This window comes from Zeus faber (assembly GCF_960531495.2).
Source record: "Zeus faber genome assembly, chromosome: 3".
In the NCBI taxonomy this organism is placed as follows: Eukaryota; Metazoa; Chordata; class Actinopteri; order Zeiformes; family Zeidae; genus Zeus; species Zeus faber.
The window spans coordinates 17,261,115-17,277,450 of record NC_137190.1 but is presented as its reverse complement, the minus strand read 5'-3'; the positions used below and the strand labels follow the sequence as shown (position 1 = coordinate 17,277,450).

At 43.0% G+C, this 16,336-nt stretch overlaps 1 protein-coding gene across 2 annotated transcripts in view; it reads right to left on the bottom strand.

The window, feature by feature from the left end:
- ppfibp2a (PPFIA binding protein 2a) overlaps nucleotides 1–9,623 on the bottom strand; it is a 21,590-nt gene extending 11,967 nt beyond the window's left edge. Inside the window, exons 1-3 of one of the 2 annotated variants that reach the window (XM_079997008.1) lie at nucleotides 9,609–9,623; nucleotides 6,803–6,916; nucleotides 3,243–3,374 (exon numbers count right to left, since the gene is read on the bottom strand). In XM_079997008.1, coding sequence (XP_079853134.1) covers nucleotides 3,243–3,374; nucleotides 6,803–6,814 — 144 coding nt within the window. In that variant the 5' untranslated portion in view covers nucleotides 6,815–6,916; nucleotides 9,609–9,623. Of the gene's footprint in view, nucleotides 1–3,242; nucleotides 3,375–5,189; nucleotides 5,225–6,802; nucleotides 6,917–9,608 lie in introns of those variants that run through there. The other variant, XM_079997009.1, reaches the window with a different exon arrangement.
- Between the last annotated feature and the right edge of the window lie 6,713 nt (nucleotides 9,624–16,336).

Below are 16,336 nucleotides of genomic sequence, written 5' to 3'. Positions count from 1 at the left end.
TGAAATAATCAGTCAATCAAAACGCTTGTTTTTGCTCTCCTGTAAAATGCTCATGAAAAGCTTAAGCCTCGTTGGCACCAAGTCCTCGATACATGAATAGTGTGAACGTGTGTTTGTACACTTCATGTCTTGATCCTGTTTAGATTTGAGGTGAATACAAATAAATAAATACAAGCCTATACTGTATAACATAGTTCTCATTTTTGTACAGCCACTATAGACCAGCTCTTCTCTGTCCAATGAAAATACCTCCTTGAAATGACGATCCTGGACCTAACATCCAGTTTAGGCCATGCAACTGTACTCATATGCACAATATAACTCAGTGATGTTTCTGAGATCTTATTATTGCCCGTGTCCAGTCAGCACTGAATGGAATAGAACAGATTTGTGGTACATTAGGGCGTTGGTGTTTCTAAAGTTAGGGTGTAAACAGCCGCCGCGTTATGCCTGTACCGCGGATGGAGGAAGTCTCACATGGACTCGGTCGAGCGGATATGACAGATGATACCGAGAGCCTCCGCCGGTAAAAATAACTGCTAGGTTACTGCCATGACGGCTAGGAGGCTCCTGCAGCGTGCAACTGAGTGTAAGCATGCTGCATTTGTGCATGTGTTTAACAGAGGAAACGCATGGGAGGGCAGTAGAAAGGTTTCAGGAGAAAGAAGCTTGTCAAAAGTGTTAAATTGAAAAAAGGACAGTGTTGAAATGTGAGGCATAGTCGTCTCCCAGTAAATCACAGGGATCTTGTTTCGCTGTTGCCCTATAGCAGATTCTCAACCTTTTCACATCATAAACCCTCAATGTGATACCCACAAGGCCACGGACCTCATTTGATAAGATTTGGTCTCTGGGACTCCAATCTGAGAAGATTATTCATCTTTAGTTACAATTTAGTCCAAACCTCCACACCTGTCTGTACTATAGATCGGGAGATAACAGTGGAATTAGGATCAAAACAATATACTATGCTAGTATTGTACATACTCTATCGGGGCAACCGTCCGTTGAATGAAATAATGGAGAAGTTCAATTATCAATCATTTTGCTGGGGACCCCTTGGAAGCTCTTGAAGGACCCGTGGGGGTTCCCAGTACCCCATGTTAAGACCCCCTCTGCGCTATTTATGCAAAGCGAACTGCTCCTTCAATTCATAAAAGTCAAACGGAGGTGGCATCCCTCCAAAAAACCTTACAATCCTTGTCGTTTTTCCAGCAGCCGAGTCAACCTCTTCTAGGGTTCAGGAGCGAGGACTAATTCTCGAAGGTCTGGCTTCCAGCCCGCACCCCCTCCGACTGAACCCTGTCATCCGTTCTGCCAGCTCCACTCCGCTGGTACACAAAGGCTCTTTGAGCGGCCATGTTTTGACAGTAACAGCATCCATTACAGGATCTTATCGTGTAGGAGCTCTGCAAGGAGCCTTTCCTCCCCCTACGTCTCCTTTCTGTCGACGCTGTGCTCCCCTGGTGCCAGATAATCCCTCACATCCACCCGGAGTAAAAACACTGTTGTGGTTTCAAATGACCCAAATTAAGCCCAAATTTCCTCGAGGCATGATGGTTCCTCAAGGCCCCTTGTCCAGGAGGAGTCAAGGTTATTTGAGTGTTTTTTTTCCCCTCCATCCTTTCATCCATCCCAGAGTGTTTATGGACTCACATAAAGTCGGCAGCTGACACCAAGGCTGTACAGTATGTCGACCCAGGTCGACTCTCGTGCTTTTTCGTGCTTAAAGTCACAAAAATTAATCTATAGAATCATGTTCCGGAGTACGATCGTCCGACTTTTTTTTGTGCTATTCATAACAAAGTTTAAAACAATTCATTTGAATAAGGAGATTTTATTTTACTTTAGAAGCAAGGGGCATGGGGAAGGAGAGGGGCGCATATACATACACTAAAACTAAACCTAACCTGATGAAAGTATGCCACCGCAGGGTGGGGGTTGGGTTCTCTGAAAGGTCTGTTAAATTCAAGATTGGGCAAGGAGAGGGAAATATATCTCAGGTCATACCTCAGTATGAATTTCACTCATAGATACAATTGAACTGGATATAAATGTCAGCGTTTGCGGGCCTGTGTACCGCACTGGCTGATGGGTACACAGGATACCCATTGTAGTTATTATAGTTGGCAGGATTAGGGTTAACGTTTGGGTATAAAACGTTTAAAAATAATTGCGTAAATATTACTCTGATTGATAGTATTTCATGCTGAGGGCATGAACCTAGATCCCAATTCTTGCCCAAACTTGAAATGAATAGACCATTCAGAGTAAATCCAAAACCAGTATCCCAACTTTGATTTTGTGATAGAACAAAATTTAAACCCATGCATTCTAAATTTTAAAACATCCATGGTATCTGCTTTCAATTTAGTTCTCGGCAGCACAAAAAAAGTCAGACAACTGTGCACGAATCAATAGATTCATTTTCGTGACTATTAGCACGAAAAAGTGTGAGACCGGGTCTGGTTGAACTAAACACCAGAGGAGCTTTGAGAGCACACATGTCCTGTCCTGATGGTGTTCAGCTTGATCAACTAAACACAAAAAGGACACAGAGACATCCGAAAGAACCGTGGCTTCGTAACTTCATCAGCGCTAAGACCCACCTTAGCGTCAGCGAAGGTGACAATCACAAATATACTTGACGACACATTTCAGATTATCAGCCGCAGACTGTCTCACCCGCTAAATCAAATCTGATCTTAAGAACAAACTATCAGGCTCAGTGGCAAAAGTTGATGAAACATTCGGACGAATCGATGGGAAAATTCGACACGTCAGAAATCTAAACTCTTGGTGGTGGTATTGGTGAGCCCACAATTAAACTAAAGGGTTAGTGCAACCACAACAAAACCACACGAGATCATGTCCAGGGTTGTACGTTTAGTACAACCCTGGACATGATCTCATGTGGTTTTGTTTTATGAACTAGGCTGACCCAATATTAAATTCAACTTAAAAAGTACTCAAAAGCTTGACTTCATTAGAAGTAGAAATACAAATAGACAAAATGAATCCGAAAAAGAACTGAAAGTCGCAGAATTACATTTCTACTCAAGTAAAAGTATATAAGTCCTTAAAGCTAAGCTCTTAAAGGAACAAACATGCAACGTAATTCAAATATTTAGTTTGAACTGAGGCTAAACCCATTTAGATGTACATTTGTTGTTATTAACATTTGTTGTTATACAGTTGTTATTATAATTTGTGATTTTTTTTTGGGGGGGGGGGGTCCATACCTCTGCTTTGTGTTGCTTCTCCAGGCCCTGGCCGTGCTTGTGCTCCATGTCGGCCAGCTTTACCTTCAGGTAGGAGACCTCCCCCATCAGACTCAACTTCTGGCTCTCCAGCGACGTCCTGTTCAGCAGCTCCTGACGTCAGCAACGCACACAGTGTCAATAAACACACACGCATACTCACACACACACACAGACTCCCACACACGCATGCTCACACAGTCGCACATACTCTCACGCACACGCACACACAAACACACACACACACACACACGCACACAATCCCATAATAATTACACGGGACACGGTGCGAAGGTAACGTCCAGTTCGAAAAGCAACTTCATAATGACAGCCCACACAGACACAAGCTGTTTGAGCGGCTAAATATACACCAATGCCAATGGACACTATTTATAATACCGAACTGACAGCTCCCTCACAGGACAGGGGGGGAGAGAGGGAGGGGAGAGGGGAGAGAGAGAGGAACTATTTACATTGTTTACCCAACTCACTTTACATTTTAGCATATTGCATCGTATTGTATGTATGTACATTAATTAATTAATTAAAATGCCAAGTGTACATTTTTAGTATATGTTACAAAATATTCACATAGTAAATTATTAATACTAAAATGTTCTGTATTTATTTTAGGTTAGTTTCAACAATCTGTTTGTATATACCGTATATATTCACTACAATGTTTATGTAATGTTTAGTATTTTTTTGTTTGTTCTTTGAGCTCACCTACAAATATCTGTACACACATTTTTAACTACAATGTTTAAAATGTTATCTTTTTTTATCTGTATATACTTGTATATTTTCAATAACATGTTTATTTTTTAATATTTTTATTATTATTTTAATACATACTGCATGTGTGTGTGTGTGTGTGTGTGTGTGTGTGTGTGTGTGTGTGTGTGTATGTGCGTGCGTGTGTGTGTGTGTGTGTGTGTGTGTGTGTGTGTGTGTGTGTGTGTGTGTGTTTCCATGTGATGGGATGGGATGAAGAAATATGATACTCATTCAAGTACAACAGTGGACAAGTCCAAGAATATGCACAATATTTATCAATGTATATACTGTACATGCTTGTATATGTTACAATACGTTTACTCATTGATATTTTATAGTGCAACGTTTAACACATTTCTGACCATATTTTACTTTTTTAATTCCCCACTTTTGGTTTTCCAGTTGCTACAGTATGTAACGTACGTACAGTAACGTACAGTATGTTTCCCATGGCAATAAAGCCAATAATACATGTGTATCCATGGTAAAATACATGTTTGGTAATATACAGAATGTTACACTTAAGCTCCGTAATGCAACACTAGTACTTACTGGGAGGAAAGTTGCACTTTCTTTCTAAAGTATAATTCCCGTCAATCACAACCTAGCGTTGGTCGATGCAGCTTTACTTCTAGACTCTGACTTCTGGCAGGGCGGACTTTTAGGCCAGACGCTCCAGGCAGATGTATTACTAATTTGGTGGATGCCCTGTGCAGGTGCTAAATCGCTTAGGGTTCCAGATGAGAGCGGTGACTGACACAGAAGCGCTGAAATAGTATATAATGCACGTGCCCTTTGAAAAAATAAAAATAAAAATAAACCCAGCGTTCGAAAGGAAAATATCTGATCCTCCTCGTGAGCAACACATGGAAAACATTAAAGCTTTGTCACTAGCGGATGATTTACGGCTCCGGTCCAAAGCCCCATAATAAGCACATCTCCAAAGAAACAAGCCCCAGCTGCCCTTGGACACAGCAATAACCCTTTCTATTTATTAGTCTTTTGCATACTGACCATAGGAAAGTTGAAAGGTATTACACACTGTACATTTATTATAATCTATACAGACCATGGGGACGTTGAAATGCGTCATACATTCCAAAAGTTGAACGAAGCACCTGAAATAAGTAACCGAACAACAACATCCTTTACCTGGTCCGTCCTTCCTCCACCGTGCGGCTGTAGAGCCAACCCATGTTAATCACGGTGATTATCTCTCCTTCTGCATCACATTAAAGTTGAGTAATCCTTTTAAAGTTATCCCAACTTCAGGCTTCCGTTCGCAAGTGCTGGCGAAGGTCTAAAAACTGCCTTGAATTAAAAGACCGAGACCCACACTGATCCCGCCGACGGAGGGCCGGTCCTGATCTATGCCTCCAGAAGTCCTTAATTCATCAAACCTACTTTGGTCTTTTAGTGTCCACCAGTCTGTCTTTTCCTTGCCTTTCCTTTCCAATCCCATTTTCCCTGCGTCTATGACCTTCTCTCTCTATCTTTCTCTCTCTCTCTCTCTCTCTCTCTCCATCTCTCTCTCCCTCTCTCTCCCTCTCTCTCTCTCTCTAAATTTCTGCCCTGCAGGACGGATTCCGCCTCAGACTGGGAGGTTTCGTCACAGCGTCTGTGGCGCTCACCTGCCATTACAGCACCAGCACCAGCCCAGGCCCTAAACCCTAAACGCTCCGACAAGCAAAGTGTCCTGGAAGGGAGCCAGTTGCGCTAAATATTTGGGTCGTCTTGGTGATTGAGAGCCGCGCGGGGTTGGAATCCAGCGGAGGAATTTCCTCCCGGGAAGTTAGAGACTGTCGTGCCGCGTTCTGCAGCTTCCCCCCCGCCCCCCTCTTCGGATCTGGTTCTGGGTAAAATATGAAACACTGGCGGGAAGTCTGGGGAATTTATCGGCTCTCGGATTGTGGAAAACTAATTTGGACGAGGCGGGACTGAATGAGCTCTGCTTCAAAATCAGATTTTCCTTGGATTGCGTAAGACTCCCATGGCACAGCACCAGTTAACTGGAGCAAAGAAGCAATAATTAGCAACAAAGTAGTTGTAGTAAATACAGTGGAACAACAAAGTAACCGAAATAAGATGGTTTGCGTGGGCAATAACAAAGCATGAAATACACCAGTTACACGGTAGAAAATGACGATGAAAAGTATTAAAGTTGACTAAAATAATGGAGCCAATATTAGGTAAAGCAGCAGGTTTATTGTAGAATGTCTCCAGTATATGTTTAGAATCTACAGTAGTAACTATACGGTGGGTTAGAAATGCGTCAAAGTGTGAAGGAAGGATTGATATAATTGCAATCAAAAAATGATTACATTTTTTAACAGTCTTACTTAAAAAAATGTTTCAAATACTTTGAAAGTATCTTGTAAATGTACAGTACCTTTCTCACACTGTTACCAATATTTTAGGTATGGCTTCAAACTGCAAAAGCTTAAATAGCTCAGTCATCTGGTAAACAGTACAGTATTTGATAGTTACTATATTATTACCTATTATTATATTTATTTAGTTATTTAAATGGTTAATATTTGCAACGTGAGTAGCTGGCAAATAGTATTATCATACACATTCATAATTCTTTGCATATTTCTTTCAATGCATTACAATGTACGAGCTTTTTTCACAAGCAATTCATTTTTTTTCCTAATCGTTAATGCATAAAGTGCAGAAAGGATCCCTGCGATCAAATCTAATTAGCAGCACAATAATAATACATACAAAATAATTCATGAAGTTGAATTTCTCCAGGCACAGACCTGTTGCAGCATCTCCTCCGTGGAGTTGAGCTTGTGCTGGTGTTCCTGCAGAGAACTTTCCAGATCGCTGATCTTCACGCCCTGCGCCTCCACCTGCTCCGTCAGAACGCTCACCTGCGTGGGAAGTTTTGGGGAAAAAAAACGAAAAAAAAAAACTCTGAGCTAAGGTAAAACCTGTTCCCTCTATTTTCTATATTTTAGCAGACAAAATAAAAGAAGGCGGCTGCTCCGCAAGTCCGATGTCCATTGTTAATACACAATCACGACCAAACAAATCCCACTTTGGGAGCATTGAGCTCCTTCGTTCTGTGGTTTTACTGCTCGTAGTGTTGACTTATCCCCGGCATGGCCGCGCTCTGCAATGCAAACACCTCCTCTGAAAAGAAGTGAATGATCCTTTGTCCTCCAGGTTATGAGTAAATCTCTCGGGAAGCGATTAAAGCGGCGTTCGGTAATAACCAGTCGCATGACACAGGCGGGACTTCACTCCCGTGTGAGATGGGACTGAACCAAGGGAGGAATGTTGGGGCGGACGTGAGAGCTGCTTCCTAGTCGAAACCAAGGTGGAACTGTGAGGTTCCAGCTTACTCAACAATCACACACACGCACGCACGCACACGCACGCACACACACACACACCCACACACACACACACACACACAAAAGTAGACGCATCTGAAAGAGGATCGAGTCTCACAACAAGTCATCCCCACAGCACCAGATAGAACCCTTTTCCTTGACCTTCTTCACTCTCCCTCTCTGTCGCCCCGACACTGCTACTCGATACGGTTTACAATCAGCCGGGGGAATCTGGGGGATGTAGTGGTGTCGGGTGTCCACCGTCTCGCCGACAAAACAAACGAGAAGAACTTGGGTCAACTAGTTGTGCCGACTCCCTATTTCACTTGGAACCAACCATCGAACCGAAAACGGTTTAATGGAGACCAATGCATTTCGGTCTCTGATGGGCATACCTACACACCAACTGTGAAATAAGACAACCCAGTCAGTTCTTTGTGAGCTGCCTATGTCAGAAAACATGTGAATCAGCAAGCTGTTCAGATTTGTGTCTCCTTCCGGAAGGAGACACTGAGATTTCAAACCCCATCTGAGTGACTCCAACCACGGCTGGAGAACTACCAAGTGGCCGCGGGACCCCCCCGGAGCATGGGAACGGCTCTGGGGGCTGCACAGACCAGCACAAATCTTAAAAAAAAAAAAAAAAAAAAAAAGGGGGAATTAATACCAATTGTCCGTGACGAAACTGCAGTTGAGGGAAATTATTCATAAATTCAAGTTTCTTTCTAAAAAAAAAAAAAAAAAAGAATGCGGTGAATGAATGTAGGCTGTGGCGCGCAAACCACTGGATGCTTCTTTAAACAAAACAAATACGTGTTTTTATTGTGGATGTATATATTTTATTTTATTTTCCCACGTTTCCTAATTTAATTAAACAAAAAAAGCCCTGTGCGGCGTCCCGTGCGACCTGCAGTGCAGTAGTACCCCGGCCTGAAGAAAATGGGAGCAAACTTTTAAATGAGTAACTAATATAAGTGAAGATTCAGCGACTGAAAGTTTCATACAATAGAAGCCTACTACTCATCATCAACCCCATTGGCTCACAGGACTAAGGGCCCGGCAGCTCATTTCCATTTTAAGCGGCACACACTGAAACAGCCCGTCGAGAACAGGAGGGTTCCCCATCGCGGGGACTGCGATCTGTTACTCATGGGACTGATCAGCTGATCATGTAATCCAATTGAAGACTCTGCATTCACGCCCGAGTGCAGAGGAAGTGGCGACGATGCGCTTCCGTCCCGCCACAGCGCCGGGGGAATAGAGCCAGAGCCAAATTCACAGCCTTTACTGTTTCACCTTCGGGTGTCTGAGTCCGAGTCGTTGGGGGTCACCCGGCTCGAGTCCCATCTAGTGAGGCAGCGTAGTGTTTCTCACTATTCATTTTTCTTGTCTTCGTTTCGGGAGCAAACAAAAATGCAAAACCTGCAAGACTCATGAACCCCGGTATATGAGCGGGCACACGCCTGCAACAACCCCAGCACGTCATGCAGGCTTGGAGGGCTTCACGGTGGGCAGTCACCCACTGGCGTCTATCTATCTATCTATCTATCTATCTGAGCTGTCTGCTCTAAATTCTTTTCTTATTTTTATTCTTTATTCTCATCTCTCAATATTATTATTATTTATATATATTACCCGTTTTGTTCTTCTGTTTTCTTTTTTTCCCTATACAATAGCTCCTTGAGCTTGGTGCAATGAAAGGTGCATTATAAATTGAATGTATAAAAATAATAATAATAATAATAATAATAATAATAATAATAATAATAATAATAATAGGGTTAGGGTTATCTATCGTGTTTTACATTTTTTTTTACATTATACCATCTATCGTGTTTTACATTTTTTTCTTGTTCTTGTTTGTTGTTATTTTTTTAGGTTTCTTGTATACAATATTGTCAAATCATTCTGTCATTATAGTTCATTTTAAACTTAATTGTATGTGGCCAACTGTTTCTCTATTTTTATTCTATTCCTTCATTATTATTGCCTATTGTTTTTAATGAGAACAGCACCACAATAATAAGTAACAGAGTAATAAGGTATATATCTATCTATCTATCTATCTATCTATCTATCTATCTATCTATCTATCTATCTATCTATCTATCTATCTATCTATCTATCTATCTATCTATCTATCTATCTATCTATCTATCTATGGCCTTATTAAACCTTGCATGACCGCTTACAAACAAATATAGAACATTAGAGAATGAGATCTCACCTGCAGAATGAGCGACTCCTTGTCCCCCTCAAGACGAGACAACCGGTCCTGGTAGGACTCGCTGCTCCCAGAGGAACCGAGGTTCACCTGCGGAGAACCAATTCCTTTGTCGTCAGTAGTGGGCATCCTGTCGTCCACTGGATCACATCGGGTCTTTAAACCACAGGTTTTTCACATACGAGGTAACTCAGAGCCTTAGAGCCGAGCACCCGTACTCTAAGGATCTAACCTATTGTGTCAGTGGACTGTGGGGACGGGAGGGTGCTTTAAGGGGTTTACAGTAACTAATCTGAATTTAAATGCTAGGCACAATATTTTCTGAGCCCCGGATGGCTTGCGAGAGAAATGGGGAAGTGACCGTCGTTTTCACAGCCGGAGTAAAACGTGACCAAAGCAAAATAAAAAATCGAAACCAAAATATGAGAAATGAGGTTGAGCTGCTTGGAAACGCCGTCCTTCAGCGACCACCACAATCATGGAAAGTTCCCGTGTTCCAGCGTCCACGGCGTCCAAGCCAAGGCAAGTGGTTTGAAGCCAATTCAAAATACCATTAAGGCTTTAATGGCTTTAGTGGAGGCTCACGTGCACTTGATGCATCAGATTATGAAATACCTCTTCCACAGTATGAAGTGTGCTTGTGATTGGATACTTTGTCAGCACTTTGTCCTATAGAGTAAGTGGAAGTTAGTTTTATTTTTTCTTACACAAAGTGATGAATAGGAGCATTGTATCAATGATGTTTTAGGAAAAGAAAAAAGAAAAAGCGGATCTGTTTCCCAGGTGTGTAAATGTAACCTGACCACAAAAGCAAACCAAGTTAAATAAAGGACATTTATATTCAATTCAATTAAGACATGTGCACACTTTATATAGAAAGTCAATGTGTGTGTGTGTGTGTGTGTGTGTGTGTGTGTGTGTGTGTGTGTGTGTGTGTGTGTGTGTGTGCATGTGCGTGTGTGCGCGTGTGCGCGTGTGCGTGTGTGCGTGTGTGTGTGGGTGTGTGTGTGTGTGGGTGTGTGTGTGTGGGGGCGCCTCACAAGGGAATTTTTTTCATCTCACACGCAAAACTGAAACACATGCAATCTGGTTCCCATTTAGGGGAACAATTCAATTACTATCACTTTGCCTTTGAACCAGACCACATTCATTCACTTAATGCAAAAACTGAGTGAAGTTTGATTAAAATCTCAAGCGGGAGCTCATCGAATCAGCTTTGGTGAAGGAACAAAACCAGAAATCCTTAATCCTTTGGGGAAAGGAGCTTCTCATCGTCCACTTTCTAGGCCTTTTTTGCCCCACCTGAACAGAGCTCACGTTGGGGAACAGTAATCTTCATTATCTGTCAAATGCAAAATAAATGGATGCATCCCATTTCTGCAACGTCAAACCATCAATTAGCATAAAAAAATAAGTGTTCTCTGCATTTGACCCATCCTACCCAGCCTCCGAGCTGTGGGCAGCTGCAGTGCAGCGCCCGGGGACCAGCTCCAGCTCTTTTTGCCAGTGCCTTGGTCAGGGGCACCGACAGGAATATTAACCCCTAATAACATTCATGTATTTTGATGGCGGGAGGAAACCGGAGCACGCAGAGGAAACCCACACACAAACTCTACACAAAAGGACCTGGGACGGCCGGGGTTCGAGCCCAGGACGTTCTTGCTGTGAGGGAACAGTACTGCTATCACTGAGCCGCCTTGAGCCCATTAATTTTAACCACCATTTGATATTAATCTATCACCACTTGTCATCCCCGCACAGATCCTTCTTACCTTTTTGAGCCAGGCGAAATGTTTGTGAAAATCAATGTTGTACTCCATCCTGCAAGCCCATGGTGGGTCTAGCAGAACACCTAACCAGAGGCAATACTAGAGCTGGCTTTTTTATTTTCAACAGGTTCCACAGCGCTGGAGCCCAGTGGATCCAGTCGAGAAAGATGGTCGCCGTCTCTCCCCGAGCTTACTGAATTCGGGATCCTGGATCTTCTGCAACTGCTACCAAACCGTCCATGGAGAGGACTCTGGTCCATGTGGTTTGGAGTCTGAGGAGCAGCAGCCTTTCATATCCAGCCTCTGGAGCAAAGCTTTACAAGTCCAACCATGCCAGCTGGCCTTTTCTTCTCCTCCTCCAACTCCCTCTCTCTCTCTCTCTCTCTCTCTCTCTCTGTCTTTTCCCCTCTCTCTCTCCCTCTCTCTCTCTCTCTCTCTGAAGCACCTCTACTCTAGCCGTAGCTTATTTTGGGGGGGCTCTCTGGAGGGGCAAAAGGAGGGAGAAGGGAGAAGGTTCTGTGGCAGCACATGCTTGTCAGATGTGGTGAAGTGCAAGAGGAAACCAGAGAAAAGGGAAAGGGGCGGGGGGGGGGGCATTCAAAGAGAAGGAGTGTGTAAATTTCGAAAAATTAAATAAATAAATAAAGGAATGGGGAAATGGAGAAAAGTGAGAGGTTCTTTGGAGGAGAAGAACGAAAGGGGTAAGGGGGGGTAGGGTTATGACGGACGAGGGAGGAAGGGTTCTGCCTCTAGTCTGAACAAGAGCTCTGGAAGTCATTACCGGTGCAGATCGCAGTTTTTTTTTTCAAGCCCTCCTTCAGCCGGGGGTGCTCGTAAAGGAAGACCACCATCAACACTCGCAGCCCCATAGCTCCACCATGGATCCATCCACCAAGAAGAACCAACACAGGGTCCCTCGTAGACTTTGATAGATCTTTACAACTTAGTGGTCACTTTTCTTTGTAGATGGCGCAAAATACTTATTTTCCAGCAAACTCGCACAAGGAAAGACAAAGTTCTTTTTCTGAAATCTGAGCTTCTCGAACGTGATTGAGGATTTAAAAGCCAATCAGAAGCAAAGGAAGAAAGACCTGAAGTCAATGAGCATTTTTGGTTTCTCACCTCACCTCTCTCCAGCCAGACCAGCAATGTCCTTGCTGTGTCGGTGGAGACTAGTTTCCAGAGACACTCCTTCTCCTCCTCCTCCGCCTCCTCCTCCTCCTCCTCCTCCGCTTCTTCCTCACCTTGGTGTCCTCCCATCGCTGCCCTCTTCAGCTCCTCGGTCAGCTGCAGAATCTGGCGGCCGGGGTCGGGCCACGGGGGTTGGGTGAGTTTGGGGGAAGGTTGGAGGAGCTGCTGACTTTGGCTCGTCAGCTCCAGGAGGTTGAAGCAGAGCCCGTCTGCTGCCGCCGCCTTGGACCCTGAGGACAAAGTAGCAGTCCTTTAATTCACTTGCAACCATTGTTTGCCAACATCCTAATTGCTAAAATGTGTTTTTTGTTTGTCTTTCTTGTTAAAATTTGTTTCATTTATTCGTCTTATTTCATTCCTGTATTTCCCCCCAGGAGTTTAATAAAGTGCTATTTTATTGTATTTAGGCCTATCTTCTTGAATATATTTATTTTACTTTCATATTCTTTGTAAAATACACTCAGTCTCATATAAATTCAAACATATTATAGTAATATTCATGGATATTCAAACCGCAGCCTCTTAACTTTTTCTGAATTGTTACCATTAAAATGGCCTCTTGGGGGCAGTATTTCACCCTAAAAGGTGTAGAACGTGTAAAGATGTGGCCTCAGATCACCCACTGTTCCTCTAGAACAGCAGTTCCCAACCTTTTCGGACTCGCAGCCCACTTGAAAATCTCAAAAGTGTTCACGGCCCACATCCTCCCAGAAGAAATACGGGAGCCAAACAGTGCGTTCTCAGAGCAAGTAGTAAAAACAGGAGCCTTTCTGTGTGGAGTTTGCATGTTCTCCCCGTGCTCACATGGGGTTTCCTCCACCTCACGTCAGTAAGGACCCCCCTCAAAAACATGCACCCATCATCGTCTGACCAGCGATGGACGTTTATCATCTGGTCCCCGGGCGCGTCCACGTATGCTGCCCACTGCTCCTGGCTGTGCCCCCGGAGGAAGGACAAGCCAGGATGGGTCAAAAGCAGAGGATCCATTTCACCGGCCACCATCAAAGCATGTGCATGTGTGTGTGTGTGCAAGCATGTGTTGTAGTGTGGTGTGTTGCGTGATAAATAAAGACTGTTTCTTCTTCTTCTTTCTTCAAGTATATTTTAACAATAATATGCATTCTCATACATACAGTGCACTAATCAGAATCAGAATCAGAATCAGAAATACTTTAATAATCCCAGGGGGAAATTACTTAAATGTACACTAGTGGTAAAACAATAAAAGAGGTGGGTTAAAAATAACCTTATACCTATGGAACCTTCACGTAACGTTCCTAACATAAAACTAACAATAAGAGCAATATCACCCTTCTCATTAGGTGGTTAATATTAATGTGCTCCATTTATACTAACTCACTTAATGAGAAGGCTGATGTTGCATGGCTGACACCAAATGCTTGATGTCTGGCTTAAGGGACGACAGTCTCAGGTGAAGATCTGGCTCAGCATTCAGTTTATTCCTGTATTTCCTCTTCAATGCCACAAGCGCCGAAAAGCCAGTCTCACCGGGATACGTCGTCGGGAAAGGCATCAGAAATCGCACTGCTCTGTCGGACAGATCGGGACACTCAGAAGCAACATGAAGCCAAATGTTTGTCAGGTGCTTCTGTGAGAAAGCCAGTTTCAATGCACTGTCGCAGGAGGGATCCACAAGACTGTCCGTCTCTTTTGTGCTCAGGCCCGCGAGGGTCTCGTCACTGTGGCTGGCGAAGGGGTTTTCGAATTCCAGCTGCACTGCACATCAGGGATGGGGAAGTATTCGCGTAGCTTGGTCCTCAAACCAAGCTACGCCAATTGTATGCGGCTTACCAGCCTTGGCTATGAGTCGGGCGACCCCATAGGACGCTTCCTCTGCCTTTGCGTTGTCGGTACCCATACATAACATTTAGATGACCTCCCTCTTGCCCTGGTACTTACTCCTTGAGTTTATTATTGAAAAATTCAAGCAGCTGGGACATGTACTGTTGGTGTTTTGTCTCGAGGTGACGGCTCAGTTTACATGGCGCCGGAACACACCACGCGCAGCGGGAACGGTTCGTCTTCCGTGCCTGTCCAAAAAAATCCCAATGATAAATATTCAGCGCCATACTTTCTCCAAACCTTTCTTTTTTGTCTGACAGGTGGGACTGTCCCGCCTGTCCGATGTCCCGCCAGGACTTTGCTTGTGGTTGATGTACAGTACCAATGGCTTCTTTCCTTTTCAGTGTGCATGATGCTCGCCAACCATCCATTATGATTATCACCTCCAGTTCAAAAATGTACAGGTGCATGTCGATCGTGGTCCGGCTTGGGCGTAGTACGCCCCACCATAAGTTCCTATCTATCAGTGAAGTGATGGTGCATTTTTGAGGGTTTTAAAGAAAAAACGTTTTTGTAAATTAATAATTTTTTATTAATTCTTTCTATAAAATCAATGTGTTTGGTCATGATTTGGCAGCCCACTTGAAATACCCACTGGTGGGCCACAGCCCATAGGTTGCGAATCGCTGCTCTAAAACACACACTGTTTATCACCATGCTGAAGATATTTCTTAAAGTTACATTCTTAAGAAAACATTAAATATTGAGTTTCATATTTAAATTGCCAAATACACCATGCCGAGATGTTATCACATAATCAACTGACTGCAATTATTTAAGATGATCACAATTATGTTAGATTCCAGAGTTGCTAGATTCCATGATTATACAAATGTAAGGACAATTTTAAACCGATCTTAGAAATGTCAAAAATAAATGTGAATAAAATGTTGATAAGGTGATTTTCAATGAGGTGAGTTGAGAAAAATAACTGTCCAGCCAAATTGTCACGGTCCAATGTTCAGTTGGATAAATCAATAGCTCTTCTACAACAAGTAGTCATGTATGATACATATATATATATATATATATAATCATGAAATTATAAAAAAAAAAAAAGAGAAAACCAATTCAATTGTTAATCACAATAATACTTAAATTGAGTGACAGCCGCATCCATATGTATATTGATACTCAAGGCTTGTGTTGACATCATTCTGTTTTCATCCTGCCATGTTTGTGGGAATCATATTTTTTGTTGAGACGCTATTAATAGGAGACTTGAAGGTATTGATAGAGTCCTGGAGTCGAGTGTCTCCTTTAAAAATCCCATCACAAACAGAGTGTCCCAAAATGTATGCCGTCCGCTAGAAACCAGGCTGAGTACTGACATCGAAGGTCCAAGCGTGGAGCGAGAACAAAGCCAGGGAGTGTGGATGAAGAACAAACAGAGGAGGAGGAGGAGGAGAGGGAAGGAACGACAGAGCGGCCTTTCGACGCATTTCACATCGTTCTTTTCCAAACAAACCTGCGTCTGAGTTTCCATTGAAGCTTATCAGATTAGAACAAAGGCCATCTGTGAGTCACGCTGAAACACCAGCTCGGAATCATTGTGTCACATTTGGTATAAATATCGGTCAGGGTTAATAACATTTCTTCCATTATATTATTCCTTATATTTAATAATCACATTCACCACTTGTTTTTCACAGGGTTCCCATTGGAAATGGTGCACAGGCCACAGTGTATTATTGGCTGCTCTTAAGGGAGGGTTTTTATTTTATTTTTTATGAAAGGATTATGAGAAATAAAGAAACACAAACACCAACACAAAATTCATGCTACACACAACACTAAATAAATACATGTAAAAGGGCTGGAAATGAGGGGTATGAAATCATAGTTAATACATGTATCTACATGCAAATATAAATTACACAAGGGTCAGGGAAGGGGATTTCAAAACAA